At 34.9% G+C, this 16,705-nt stretch overlaps 1 protein-coding gene across 7 annotated transcripts in view; it reads right to left on the minus strand.

Annotated features, from left to right (window-relative positions):
• The window catches only part of LOC125252597 (transcription factor 4-like), a 179,629-nt gene that overhangs the window by 59,461 nt on the left and 103,463 nt on the right, over positions 1-16,705 (minus strand). For all 7 annotated transcript variants that reach the window (XM_048166028.1, XM_048166027.1, XM_048166032.1 and 4 more), the window contains 2 exons: positions 13,078-13,207; positions 12,508-12,557 (listed from right to left, as the gene is read on the minus strand). In XM_048166028.1, coding sequence (XP_048021985.1) covers positions 12,508-12,557; positions 13,078-13,207 — 180 coding nt within the window. The remainder of the gene's footprint in view (positions 1-12,507; positions 12,558-13,077; positions 13,208-16,705) is intronic.

The following is a 16,705-nucleotide window of genomic DNA, read 5'->3' on the forward strand; positions in this document are numbered from 1 at the left end:
TTTCTCCTTTCAGACAAGGTCTCAGACTGTGCAAAAGTCAGATGAGTTCTCAATATGAACTCTAATATAACCCTAACATCAAATCAACTCCTGACCGATTTGTGTCAGTTTTTATCTCTCCTGAGGAATTAAAGACAGAGCAGGTACTTCAGTGAAGTCTCCTGAGCTTCAGAAGAGCAGCATCTGAGCAACAGCATGAGGCCTGTGAGGTCACTTCTACATAAACATTAGTTCCCCAGCATTCATTAGCTGATGCAGCTCCTGTCATGAGGGTGATGGTGCTCATGGGTTTAGCTGATATGAACTGTTTCTCTCTCTCTACAGCTGCGGCCGTCAGCAGTTTTGGCCCCGCTCTCCCCCAGTGCATGCTGGGACACCTGGGGCAGTGTCCTCCTCTGCAGCTCCGTGCCCCAGACGATTAAAATAGGACAAAAATGAGACTAACTGTATTATCCGTCTCAAAATAAGGACAGAAGAGATCTTACGTACAAAACATGAGTTTGCAGCTGCATCACAGAAATTAGAATATTCATGCAAAAAGGTAAAAAAGAATATTTATGCAAATAAAAAATATCAGAATATTAATGGCAGTAAAAAATGAGAGTATTAATGCAAGCAAAACGTTTGAATATTTATGCAAACAAAAAATATTAGAATATTAATGCAAGTAAAAAAAAAAACTGAATATTCATGCAAGTAGAAAATGTGAATATTTATGCAAATAAAAAAATATTAGAATATCAATGCAAGTAAAAAACAGAATATTTATGCAAGTAGAAAATGTTAATATTTATGCAAATAAAAAATATTAGAATATTAATGGCAGTAAAAAATGAGAATATTAATGCAAGCAAAACGTTTGAATATTTATGCAAATAAAAAAATATTAGAATATTAATGCAAGTAAAAAAAAACTGAATATTCATGCAAGTAGAAAATGTGAATATTTATGCAAATAAAAAAATATTAGAATATCAATGCAAGTAAAAAAACAGAATATTTATGCAAGTAGAAAATGTGAATATTTATGCAAATAAAAAAATATTAGAATATTAATGCAAGTAAAAAAAACTGAATATTCATGCAAGTAGAAAATGTGAATATTTATGCAAATAAAAAAATATTAGAATATCAATGCAAGTAAAAAAACAGAATATTTATGCAAGTAGAAAATGTGAATATTTATGCAAATAAAAAATATTAGAATATTAATGGTAGTAATAATATGAGAATATTAATGCAAGTGAAACAAGTTTGAATATTTATGCACGTTAAAGAGAACAATATTCATGTCAAGCAAAAAATGTGAATATTCATGCAAGTAAAACAATATTATAATATTAATGCAGGTAAAAAAAGAGTATTAAATATTCACAAAATATTAAATATTCTAAAAGATAAAAAGATTTCAAAAGAATATTACAGGTTAAATATTATGTTTTAAAAATATGACAACAAAGATCTTTATCATGATGAGCACTGATGAATCGTTCGCAATAGGAATATGAAAGTAAATGTAAATGATATTTAAGATCACTTTAAAAAGCTGAATTCAGAGCAGATCTGTGCTGTATATGGACACACACACACACACACACACACACACACACACACACACACACACACACACACACACACACACACACACATCTGCTCCTTCTGAAGCCAAACCCACAGGGTAATAAAATATATTTTAACATGGATAAATCTGCCCAAAATTGACTGATGTTTTAAAAACTGTGTTTTCAGCCAATTAACAAGCACATCATCACCTTAAAATCAATTATGGCATTTCTATGAGCGATATCAACTCTAATTCTGTTCCACATAGAAATAATGTGCTGAAACGGACAGTGATTTGGCAGAGATGTGCGGAGAACATTCCACATCGGTTCTGAAGCTGGAGCTGATCACACACACACACACACACACACACACACACACACACACACACACAGGAAACTGACTTCATTTCCTCTGTGCATTGCTCAATGGAAAACACACAGTCCACTGGACCTGGTTCATATAATTCTCTCCTGGACCTCATCACACACACACACACACACACACACACACACAGGTTTATACTTCATTATATTCCATTGGCATGTGAATCACAGAAGTGTGTTTATCGACATATAACGTGGATCATCCAATCAGAAATGAGAATCGGAATCTCTGTTTGTTTTTTTATGATTTGAAGGTTATGTTTTATATATCTATCTTTTTAACTAAAGGCAAGACGTGATTTGTATTTCTTTTAAAATAAATCAGAAGACAAACATACAATACGATCAAAATCCTATGAATTTGATCAGAAACAGTCATATCTGTGATCCACAAACATCAGCTCTCACGGCTGTGGAGTTTGATTCTTTCTGCCAAATATTTCCTGACAGGAATGTTGGGAACGTCTGCACTCCGAGAGAGAGAGATTTATCTGAGCCGACGGCTCCAAACAAAAGTTCTCTGTAAACAGCGCGAACAAACAGGGCCGAACGATCAAGACATCAACATGAAATGGCCGCCGCGGAGGTGAAGAGAGAAACAGATGCTGCTCTGGAGGAGAGGACGGAGGGATGAGGAAGAGGAAAAAGTGAGGAAGAGAATGTGGAAAGTATTTGATGGCCATCTAAAGACAGACAGAGGAAAGTCTGATTGCTCAGAGGTTTCTCTTTGTGTCTGTCTCTCTTCTGAAAGTCTCGAGTGTTTCTCATAAACGAGGAACAAATGGACACTGAGTCTGTGCGGAAGCCCATTTCCACCGCATGAGCAACATAAATCCTGCTTCAGTCAGTCAGAATTATGACACAAAAATTATGACAAACAACAACAATTATGACATAAAAAGTCCAAATTATGACAAACAAATAACAATAATTATGACATAAAAAGTCCAAATCATGGCATAAAAGGGTAAAATTATGAGATAATGATGACATATAAAGTCCAAATTGACAAAAAATATGACATTAAAGTCAAATTCATGATACAAGTCGATAATATGAGATAAAGTCATAATTATGAAATATCAAGTCCAAACTGACAAAAAAACAATTACGACATAAGTCGAAATCAAGACAAAAGTCTTAAATTATGAGATAAAAGTCATGATTATGATATATGTCAAAATCTTGACATAAATTGATATTATGAGATAGTCATAATTATGAAATAAACAGTGATAATTATGATATATTAAGTGCAAATTGACAAAAAAACAATTACGACATAAGTCAAAATCAAGACAAAAGTCTTAAATTATGAGATAAAAGTCATGATTATGGGATAAACAGTGATAATTATGATATATTAAGTCCAAATTGACAAAAAACAATTACGACATAAGAGGAAATCAAGACAAAAGTCAAAATTATGAGATAAAAGTTATAATTATGATATATAAGTCAAAACTGACAAAAAATATGACATTAAAGTCAAAATCATGATACAAGTCGATAATATGAGATAAAGTCATAATTATGAAATATCAAGTCCAAACTGACAAAAAAACAATTATGACAAGTCGAAATCAAAACAAAAGTCAAAATTATGAGATAAAAGTCATAATTATGACATATAAGTCAAAATCTTGACATAAATTAATATTATGAGATAGTCATAATTATGAAATAAACAGTGATAATTATGATATATCAAAATCAAAAATCATTACATAAAAAGTTGAAATTATGAGATAAACACATAATTATGACAAATTCCAGATTGACAAAAAACAATTATGACATATAGTCAAAATCATGATATACTGTAAGTCGATATTATGAGATAAAGTCATAATTATGTGATAACTGATACATCAAGATATATATGATATATCGAGTCCAAATATGAGATAAAGTCATAATTATGTGATAATTATGATATATCAAGATATATATGATATATCAAGTCCAAATATTATGAGAAAAAGTCATAACTATGGGATAAATTATGATATATCACATCCAAATTGACAAAAACAAACAAACAAAACGATTATGACATAAGTTAAAATCAAAGACATAAGTTGAAAATATGAGATAAAGTCATTATGACTTTATCTTAAAAGTTAATTATGACATTTAAAGTCCAAATTGGCAAAAAAAACAAAACAATTATGACATAGGTCAAAATCATGAGATAAAATGTCATAATTAATATGCAAATCAAAATTATGACACTGAAAATCAACATTATGACATACCAATTTTTTATAACATAATGAAAAATACAAAATCATTACAAAAAGTTTAAATTATGAGAGAAAAATATTAAATTCATAATTTCTACATGGGAAAAAATCATCAATTTTCATCTTATAGTTATGAGTCAGTATCTTTTTTGTCAAAATGATGACTTAACTAAAGCATGATATTTTAAGTGGTGTAAATGGGCTTCAACACACTTTCTGAAGTCTCAACAACTGTCCATATGAACTCAAACACTGCTCACACTTCTGATGAGGAATAAAAACACACACACACGATAACTGTATAAAATGAATGTGGACAACATATAATGTTCATGAGTTCATACTGAGATCTCTGACCTTTGCAAATACAAACATGTCATGTGATAATCTTGCAAATCTGAGCAGAGTTTCAGAAAGTGAGTGTGTCTCTGTCAGCAGGTGTGTTGATGTGTTACACTGGAGAAGATCCTCAGCTGAAGATCTCCAGAGAGGAAATCCAGCTGCCCGTGACTGCCGTTAAAATCACCGCACCTCAAAAAACAAACCTCTATTTATAGACGACACACAAGCCTTTCAGAAACACATCGCTGGCCTTCTCCCTCACCAAACCACGGCATACGGGGACGTGGCTCTGATATGTTCGCGTCCGCATGGGTTTTTGGCAGGACTGAATGAAATCTGACCGCTTATTTCATACGGAGTCGGACTGGAAGATTTTCCTGAAACGTCGCAGCAGCGCCGCTGGGCCGCAGCCAGACACTCGCAGCTGTTTCTGTTATTTCTTTTCACTCGCTTAAAAAAAAAAGAGCCCAAAACACACCATGAGATCATTTACAGCTACATTCTCTCTGCGTCTCTTTCCTGGACGGTCTGACAGGTGAATCGGGGTGAGAATGCGACTGTTTATTTACACATTTACACAACCACTGATCTATTTCCCTGATGCACAGCAAACGCAGCGGCTCCAGAACACACAACAGCAAACATATACACTCTTAAAACGATAATCCAGAGGAAAATGATCAGCATTTATTCACCATCAATGTCCTTTCAAAACTATATGACTCTTCTGAGGAGCACAAAAGAAGATGTTGAGCAGAACTGTAGTGATACATACAGTGAAAATGCATGTCAATGGAGGCTTTCGAGCTCCAAAAACAACATAAAGCATCATAAAAGGTTTCATTTGACTCGTACACTATAAGTCAATTCCGCTGAGAAAATTATCATAAGACTTGTAATATAGTGAAATATAGTTTCTATATAGTTCTATATAGATATAGTCATTCATTTGACTCGTGCACAAGTCTGTTCCTCTGGGAAAATTATCATATGATGTCATAAGACTTGCAATAGGCCTATAGTGAAATATATTTTACATATAGTGAAAATGCATGTGAACTGAGGGATTTGAGCTTCAAAAATGGCAAAAAGCATCATAACAGTCATTTATTTGACTCGTGCACTATATTACAAGTTATCTGAAGACTGTTCCTCAGAGAAAATTATCACGTGACTTCATAAGACTTGCAATATATTGAAATATAACATATTTCATATAAAGAATATGGATGTGAATGGAGGCATTTAAGCTCAAAAAAATGACAAACAACAACAACAACAACAACAACATAACAGTCGTCCAATTGACTCATGCATTATTATATCACAAGTCTGGTGAAGTCTGTTCCTCAGATGAAATTATCATATGACTCCATAAGAGCTGAAATATAGTGAAATAATATATTTTACATGTAATGAACATGCATGTGAATGGAGGCATTTGACCTTCAAAAATGCAAAAAAAGCATCATAACAGTCATTCATTTGACTCGTGCACTGTATTACAAGTCTGATAAAGTCTGTTTCTCTGAAAATTATCACATGACTTCATAAGACTTGCAATATACTGAAATATATTTTCTATATAGTATAAACGGATGTAAATGGAGGCATTTGAGCTGCAAAAATGGCAAAAAAGCTTCATAACAGTCGTCCATTTGACTCGTGCACAATATTACAAGTCATCTGAAGTCTGTTCCTCTGAGAAAATGATCACATGACTCCATAAGAGCTGCAATATAGTGAAATATATATATTTTCCATATAGTGAAGTGCATGTGAATGGGGGCATTTGAGCTCCAAAAATGGTAAAAAAAGCATCATAACAGTTGTTCATTTAACTCATGCACTATAAGTCATTTAGAGTCTGTTCCTCTGGAAAAAAATATCACATGACAAATATAACATATTTTCCATATACTGAATATGGATGCATTTGAGCTCCAAAAAAGCATCATAACAGTTGCCCATTTGACTCATAAACTATATTACAAGTCTGTTCCTCTGAAAAAATGATTTCATAAGACTTGCAATATAGTGAAATATATTTTCTATATAGTATAAGTGGATGTGAATGGAGGGTTTTGAGCTGCAAAAATTCATAAAAGCATCATAACAGTCATTCATTTGACTCGTGCACTATAAGTCATCTTAAGTCTGTTTCTCTGAGAAAATTATCATATGACCCCATGTAAGCTGCAATATAGTGAAATATAAAATTTTTCATATAAAGAATATGGATGAATGGAGGCGGTGTTTGAGCTGCAAAAATTACACAAAAAAAACAACAACAACAACAAGAAAACATAACAGTCGTCCATTTGACTCATGCACAATATTACAAATCATCTGAAGTCTGTTCCTCTGAGAAAATGATCACATGACTCCATAAGAGCTGCAATATATTGAAATAAAATATATTTTCCATATAGTGAAAGTGCATGTGAATGAGGGTATTTGAGCTTCAAAAATGACAAAAAAAGCAACACAAAAGCATCATAACAGTCGTCCAGTTGACTCATGCACTACATTACAAGTCTGTTCCTCTGAGAAAATGATCACATGACTTCACAAGACTTGCAATATAGTGAAATATAACATTATTTTCCATATACTGAATATGGATGTATTTGAGCTCCAAAAAAGCATCATAAAAGCATCATAACAGTTGCCCATTTGACTCATGCACTATATTACAAGTCTGTTCCTCTGAAAATTGACTTCATAAAACATGCAATATAGTGAAATATATTTTCTATATAGTATAAGTGGATGTGAATGGAGGGTTTTGAGCTGCAAAAATTCATAAAAGCATCATAACAGTCATTCATTTGACTCGTGCACAATATTACAAGTCATCTTAAGTCTGTTCCTCTGAGAAAATGATCACATGACTCCATAAGAGCTGCAATATAGTGAAATAAAATATATTTTCCATATAGTGAAAGTGCATGTGAGCACTCAAAAATGACAAAAAAGCAACACAAAAGCATCATAACAGTCGTCCAGTTGACTCATAAACTATATTACAAGTCTGTTCCTCTGAGAAAATGATCACATGACTTCACAAGACTTGCAATATAGTGAAATATAACATTATTTTCCATATACTGAATATGGATGTGGATGCATTTGAGCTCCAAAAAAGCATCATAACAGTCGTCCAGTTGACTCATAAACTATATTACAAGTCTGTTCCTCTGAGAAAATGATCACATGACTTCACAAGACTTGCAATACAGTGAAATATAACATTATTTTCCATATACTGAATATGGATGTGGATGCATTTGAGCTCCAAAAAAGCATCATAACAGTCGCCCATTTGACTCATAAACTATATTACTAGTGTGCTGAAGTCACAAACAGATGACTGTTATGATGCTTTTTTGTCTTTTCATATGCACTTTCATGCATTATATTTCACTACATTCCAATTCTTCTGAAGTCATATAATAATTCTGTCCGAGGAACAGACTTGGAATAAAGCGCACGAGTCATATGGACTAAAATCAAGCTACTTTTAACGCCTCTCAGCGTCTGTAAAAGAGCAGCGTTCACATTCTGCTCGACGTCTGCTTTTGTGTTGAGCAGAAGAGAGACAGTCAGTGAGTAAATGATGACAGAATGTTCATTTTTGTCTGAATTATTCCTTTATGAGTCTCAAACACTAATTAAACTTGCGAGATCAACGCTGAAATTAGTAATTTCCCCTTTTTAAATTCTTTATGATCATGAAATAGACTTCATCTGTGTCAGTGGAGCATAGCTGCAGGAAACTACCCAACGACACTCGCTTGTTCACTAATATTCCACCAATCTCGCACAGGAAATCAAGCACATGTTCATTAAGACGTAGTCCAAAATGAGACGAGGTTCTGCAAGGGTTCACACACACACACACACTCTCAGGTTCTCACACTCGGGTTCCAACAAAAACGCTGTCGACAGCTGGTGCGGGAGGCTGTTTCTTTCTTTCGCTGAGTTTTGGGCCGCGGCCAAAGTCTTACCTCCGTCTGCACGCTGCTCCGTCCGCTACCTGTCACTCAACCCGTCGCCATGGAGACCCACCTGAACCCCCTCCCCTCCGGTTCTCATCACTGCCTTCATCAAGAGCATCAGAAACAGAAACGCGGGTTTCGTTCGTGTTTTAGAGGCTGATGTTGTGTTTTTGTGTGTGTGTGTCCAGCGACACTACGGGGGATCTACATTTTTGGACGTGAACGGCAAAAATCACATAAAATCTGACAGTTTTTATGACGATTTTTATGGTGAATCTCACAAAACCTGTCAGAAATGTGTCCAGGCCAAAAAATACTTAGCTAAAAAGAAAATATTTTAAACACTCTACAATCTAGTATATTTTCACCCCAAATTCTCGTTATTAAAATGCACTAAAACAACATATTCAAATGTGATTTGAATGCTAAAATATTTAGCATTATTAATTTATGGTTATTTAAATTCATTAAACAAACCACTGTAGTGCAGAATAAACATTTAATTGCTATGAACATAAATTCACAACAAAACCGGCATCATTTTCTTATTTCTCTTCCAACTTTGATGTAAAACATGACATGTGAGTGTTTTATTATGATATTCACTCTTTCATTTATGAAAAATAAATTAGGACTCAATTTGTAGATTAGCAGAAATATTCTATAAATGAAGATTCTTGCTTCTTACAAACAAATATAAAAGCTGAAATGTTGATTATATTCATCACTGGAGTTGTAATTTGATAACAAAATTAGTTTGCTAATGTCATGATGAACATGCTTGAAGAGAAACTCGCAGCATCTGAATGACGTTGAGGCGTTTCTATTGTCTGTGGATGTCATATCAAACCACAAGAGCACCGTATTAAAACACAGACGAAACAACAACATCTCCACAAACACTTGAATATTCCTGCATGACACTCGACATGCACATGTGAACCGCTCCGTCCAGCACAAATCAACACGGTCACATGACAAAGAGATGTGAGAGATGCCAATGCTTTGATATAATAACCACACAACAAACTTCTGCATTGCATTCACAGTGAATTTTGTCAAATGAGACCTAATATTTAGCATATTCAACATGACGGGAATTTACAATGAAACCTGAAGCATATGGGCCCTAAAACACACACACACACACACACACACACACACCGCAGTGCCGCTCGCTGCCTGAAGGGGGAGGAAAAGCTCAGGGAATGAAGCCGTGCGGCAGAGATCACGTCCCAGCTGAGCATTCTGCTAGACCAAACTTAATTTAATTAAAGCTGTATACTTTAAACAATCTGATGAGCGCAGACGAGCAGAAACACGAGAACGTTCTGGATCTGATGTAAAAACACTTGCATCTGAGCAGATGAACTACAGCGACAAACATGCAGAAAAACATCAAAAAGCACAAGGTTGAGTATTATACATGAGGTCATTTTGTGTTGTTCTGGTTTCTCCTTCATCACATTATTATCTAATTCTTCTGTCTCTTGCTGAACAAACAGAGACAAAGACACACAGAATGAACCACATGGGGAACCACAGACCCTCTAAATCCAGCTCTACATGAGCACTGACATTGACACAGAACTCATGAATTCAGAAATCTCTCAATTATAATGTGTGACACACACCACAGAACTGCTTCCTCTCTGCTGTGCATATAATATAACACAAATATAATTTACTAAACTTAAAGTATAAATATTAAATGTTAGTATTTGTGACAAATCACTTCTCTATATACAGAAACATTTTTTTTTAGAAAAAAGAAACAATTTTCTACATTTTTTTTTTTTTTTTAAAGGGAACAGATTTCTAAATTAATTTATGTTTTAAATGAATAATTTTTGCTACTTAAAATAGTAAAAAGTAATTTTACTGACTGCTGGAAAATGTTAAAAAATATCTTAAATGTTTGTTAACAAAATCAGTATAAAGCTCATATCATATCATAATTATTTATTATTTAAAGTTAATAAAAATTAATTGTTGATAATAATAATGTTAATATAATAGTTAAGCATGGTAGTATTTTATTATATTTTCTATTATTATTTACAACAACAACAACAATTAATTGTAAACAATAATAACAATAATTATGATAATATTAAGCATATTATAGTATTATTTATTATATTTACAAATTTAAATATCTAACAGTTTGTAAAATTACAAGTTATTAACAATAACAACAACAAAACAATATCAACAATTAATTTTGAATAATTACGCTAATAATAATATAGTACGGTATTATTATATTTACACATTTTAAATGTAAAATTTTGTAAAATTATAATTTATTATGTACAGCAACAACAACATAATAATAATAATTAATTGTGTATAATATCAATAATGATAATAAGTATAGTATTTTTTTCATATTAACAAATTTTAAATTTGTAATAGTTTGTAAAATTACAATTTATTATTTACAATAACAACAACGATATTGATAAATACAATTAATTGATCTCTAAAACTCAACAAATTCTCTCAAACACACACACACACACACACTCAAACACTTTCATTCACTCTCTCTCACACACACACACACATTCACTCACACATTCTCTCTCTCACTCTCACACACACACACACACACACACACACACGTCTAATGATATTCACATCCAGACCAACTCAAACAGCAGCTCTGTTGCAGCACATGCATGTGTGTGTGTGTGGCATTAATGAGTCACATGAGGGTGAAGTATTTCCAGTGTCAGAGCCCCTCTCCTGCAGAAACACCTGCGATCAGACGCGTCAGATAACTCGTACACGTGTTCGCGATCACCTTCACAACACAAGCCGCTTTAAAAGCGTCCCATCAGGACTCCATTATTCCATCTCTTTTCCTGTCTCGCCTCTTAAAGACCCGCAGCACAATACAGTCAGGGCGTCCCGCGGGGCGTCAGCTCCGCCACATACATTCCACCGTCATTAGCGGCGCATTAAACGAGCCGTCCGCCGCACCGGCCTCACGCCACACACAACACACACACGAGAGCCTGAACATCCTCTGACCCAGAGGACTTCTACAGGAAACACTTTAGAGTCAGGTTTCATTAGATAAACACACTGAAAAATAATTGATCAATCTTAGTTGCATTATTAAAATCAATCAAAAGTTGCATCATTTAATGAACAGTGTTTTAATTTCTATTAATAAAGATGAATAAATACCGTACTGTTAATGAACTAAAGGAAGCTTATTGTAAAGTGTTATAGAAACAGTAATTAACAGATTAGACAACAAACATATCAGTGTTTCCATGTTGAGATCAGGTGTGGATTAGTAAAAATATGCACTCTAAAAAATGCTGGGTTAAAAATAACCCAAGTTGGGTTGAAAATGGACAGCGATTGGGTTGTTTTGACCCAGCGCTTGGGTTAAATGTTTGACCAAACTGCTGGGGAGTTTTATTTAACTCAACTATTGTTTAAAAAATACTGTATTTCTTGCTTAAAATGAATCCAAAATATGTTGAAAATGAACATTTAGTAATGTTTAATTAATAAAAATGAAACATTTATTAGATTGCTTATTAATAAATGTTCACCTTTTGATTATTATTGTTGCCTCTAGTAATTATGTGTCTGATTTTTAATTTCTAACCTATTTTGGGTTCATTTTAAGTCAAACATATAGTCATTTTTTAACAATATTTGAGTAAAACCACAGCAGGTTTGTCAAACATTTAACCCAAGCGCTGGGTCAAAACAACCCAATCGCTGTCCATTTTCAACCCAACTTTGGGTTGTTTTTAACGCAGCATTTTTTACAGTGTGTGAATTTGCCAACTTAAATATTCTGATGCTTTAAACCACAACAATAAGAGTTAAAATAGATTATTATTTTAATAAAATAGCATGACGAATCTAATTAATAGATCATATCAATGATTCACTGCTGAGATTTCATGGCAGGTTTCATGTTAAAAACTCTGGACTTACTGATGAGGGCAATCCAGGAGGAACTTTCCGAACCTTCTTCGTTTGGACCTCTAGAAAAGCAAAGAAAATCAATCGTTAATGTGAATGACTGAGCTTTGAAGAAATGCAGTATTCCCGTAGCTCAAACGGTAGATCACGGCGCTAGCAACGCCAAGGTCACGGGTTCAATTCCCAGGGAATGCATGAACTAATCAAAAGTATACTCTGAATGCAACATCTGCCAAATGCACAAGTGTAAATGATTCACAAAACAAAAGCCTGAAAACAGCGTGTGACAGACAGTCGGTGTGTGTGTTTCTGACAGAAATAAACGCGCCCTGAAGGTTGACACACAAGGTTGGCACCTCAAGGCCCGAGGTTTCATTTTTTTGTGGAAAACACAAATAAAAGTCTTTTAATGCACAAAAATGAAAATCAATAATCACTACGAGCCCCTTTTGACAGAGGAGATTAAAAAATAACAAATGAAAAATCAGTGTTCTTGAAGATCCTGACACTGCAAAACAAACGCAAGGGCTTTAACAATAAAGCGATGTTTGATGGTGATGATGGTGATGATGAAGGACTCACCCATGGAGTCGCTGTGCATGGCTCGCCGCCGCGGGTTTCCTGCGTAATGCTGGTAATACTGAGAGCCCAGTTTGGTGGGCGACACCGTCTCCGGACTGACCATCCCCACTTCACCTCCCATGAGACTCGACTGGACAAAAACACAAGACAGAGACGTTACAAACACTCAATCACGCTAAAACACACACACACGACTGAATTAACAAAGACAACACACATTCCTGAAGTTAAACACAGCGGCAGCATTGACATCACAGCAAAAGATGTCTTTTATGTTTGTCTAAGAAAAACACACAATATAGTGACATTCTGAAGCCGTACAATAACAAAAATCTGCAAAAAATGCATTTTGAACCACAGAAAAAAAAAAGAAAGAATAAATTGTGTCGATTATTTGGACACAGTTTCATCTGTGAAACATCTTCTGCGATGAACCAATGATTTCATCAAAAAAACATAAAGCCACAATTTCATCAAAAAGTGATGGATGCTTAAAATGTACATTTTGTGCTGAAAAAGTGATAAAATATTGTATTAAAGCACACATTTCTTTTTTTAAAAAGAAGGTAAAAAGTTGTGACTCTCAAAAGACATTTTACCTTTATAATTAAAGCCACAATTTCATCAAAAAACAACAGATGCTTGATGAAATGCTAATTTTGTGTTGAAAAAGTGATGCAATGTCGTATTAAATCACACAATGTTTTAAAAAGTCAAAAAAGCCTTTAATTAGTATTATAAAAGTTGTGATTTTTAAAAGACACTTTGACCTTCATAATTAAAGCCACAATTTTAACAAAAAAAGACAAAAATATACAAACTCATGCTTGAAATGTTAATTTTGTGCTAAAAAATGATGCAATGTTCTATTAAAGCAAATATTTTTGTTTTTTTTAAAGCGTTTAATTAGCATTATAAAAGTTCAGAAATTTTTAAAAAACATCTTGATCTTCATAGTCACAATTTCATCAGAAAAAAGACAGAAATATAAAAACAGATGTTTGAAATGTCAATTTTGTGCTAAGAATGTGATACAATGTTGTATTAAAGCACACAATGTTTAAAAAAATTAAAAAGGCCTTTAATTAGGATTATTAAAGTTTTGACGTTTAAAAGACAATTTGACCTTCATAAAGGCACAATTTCATTAAAAATACTGAAAAATACAACAAAAATATATAAACAGATGCTTGAAATGTCAATTTTGTGCAAAAAAATAATGATATGTTGTATGAAAACACAACATTTTTTTAAAAAGTTTTTAAAAAGGCTTTAATTAGGATTCTAAAAGTTCAAAAACATTTTGATCTTCAAGATTAAAGCCACAATGTTATCAAAAAATGTCAAAAATATACAAACAGATGCTTCAAATGTCGATTTTGTGCTGAAAATGTGATACAGTGTTGTGTTAAAGCACACAATGTTTTTAAAGAGTAAAAAAATATCTTTAATTAGGATTATAAAAGTTGTGATGTTTAAAAGACAAATTGACCCTTCGTAATGAAAGCCACAATTTCATCAAAAAAAGACAAAAATATACAAACAGATGCTTGAAATGTCAGTTTGGTGCTAAAAAAGTGATACAATGTTGCACAAAAAACTTAAAAAGGCCTTTAATTAGAATTATAAAACTTCTGACGTTTAAAAGACAATTTGACCTTCATAATTAAAGCCTCAAGAAGTTCAGACAGCAAGTGTGTGTGTGTGTGTGTGTCACAGCGAAGCTCCGAAGCGATCTAACTTACCCAGCACAAACTCTTCCCATCATTACACTGTTCTCAGTTAACACTGTTCTGCTAATCAAGCCGAGTTAACGAGCGCTCGCTAGCTGAACGGGTGGACATTTGTCCCTGTCGGGAGCGTGTTCGGAAGTCTGATCGGGGAAAGAGCGCGAGCCCCGGGTGCGAGACGTAACGTAAACTTCCTCCTCAACTTTTTGGGGACACTCAGGGGGGAACGTCCCGGGCCGGGGCTCATTAGAGGACGTGATAAAGTAGGGAGAATGTTTGCGCTGAGCTGAATTCAAATGACGGCAGCTCTCACAACAGACTTAGCGATGCTTGACTAGAGCCGCATTCACATGCAAAACAACCTAAATAGGCCAATTACGTGGCGGCCCCTGGTCGCAGGCTTCCCCGCGGAGGAGAGCGGGGTCTGCCGCCTTTCACAGGCTAAAACAAAAGAGTCCTTGTCTTAAATAAGTCGCCCCCTCTCACAGTTAAGGAGGCTTTTTTTGCAAGGGGGGGACGCTAAAACAAAAGTGTCTCATTTTCTACGGGACGGACGGTTTCTCCCAAGCGCGCCGTTGCCCGGCAACTACGGGCGGAGAAAAAAGCCCAGCGCTCCCGTGGTGCCCGGCCCGGCGCGTTCCGCATGCCGAGTCTCATGCCCAGTTTCGGAGCCGGCTGGCACGGGTACCCAGCTGGCATCCAGAGGAAATATTAACAAAGATAAATGACACACACCTGAAGACGCCCGTGAAGGATTACCGGGCCGCGTTAATAACAGCAGGCGCATGCTTGCATGGCCACCAAATGATGATTGCGAGAAACGGAGAAGACATTAACGTAATTGGAAAAGTGCAACAAACAAAAATACGGGACAGAAAGTGAGAGAGAGAAATACAGAAGCGCCGCTGAGATCTCTGTAATATCTCAAATGTTACCAGAGTGAGATTAAAAAGAGATTAAACAGAAGAGAAAAAGATTGCTTTATTCTTTTTCACTTGATACGGAATATCTGCACAAGTGTTACTAGTATCTGATTTTGCGGATAGTTTGTTTCTGAATGTAAAAATGTTGATACAATGTAACAAAGTATTTGCTCTGGCTCTTGTTTTAAATGATTTTGTTCCGTCGTTGCCGAGGCGACTGGTCGGTGTGGTGTTTGCCCCGCCCCTCCTCCACTGTGATTGGAAGGCTGTGTAAAAGGTTGTGTGTCCACCAAAGGGATAGTGTATTTTTCCAATTGTTTTCAATGGGAGCGTCACGTTTTTTAAAACGCCAGGAGCGTAACGAGGCGTCTATTTCACGCTGAAGCACAAGTGTTTTTTTACTGGTCGCCTCAACTTGAAGAATGTTCAAACGCAGCGCTCATCACTGTCACTTTGTACCCAGCTGTCCAATCACAGTGGAGGAGGGGCGGGACTAATACCACACTGACCAACCGCCACATTCTGCTTGTACAACGTCAACAGATGACAACAACAGGCATAATAATAGAACAAAAGAAATACTTTACATTGTATCAACATTTTTACAAACAAACAAACTATCCGTGAAACAAGATACTAGTAACACTTCCGCGGATATTCCGTGCCTTACGAGAAAAAAATATCAAGCACTCAGCGTGAAATAGACACTCATCGCCTCGTCACTTATGTTAATTTCGTTAAAGAAAAACCTTTTTTCCTGTGACTAAGACGAGACGATGTCAAGACGACAATTAAACACTAACTGTGACTATATCAACATGCATTATTGTTGGCGAAATAAGACTTTACCAAAATCTCTCTTTATTTTTGTCGGAAAAAACATAACAGACAGCTCTACAAACCTCTGCTACAAGCTTAAACTCTTGTGGTTGCCAGATGTCAACAGTTTAAATCCCCCAATCAGAGCTTTTCTGT

This window comes from Megalobrama amblycephala, linkage group LG18 (genome assembly GCF_018812025.1).
Source record: "Megalobrama amblycephala isolate DHTTF-2021 linkage group LG18, ASM1881202v1, whole genome shotgun sequence".
NCBI classification, from domain to species: Eukaryota; Metazoa; Chordata; class Actinopteri; order Cypriniformes; family Xenocyprididae; genus Megalobrama; species Megalobrama amblycephala.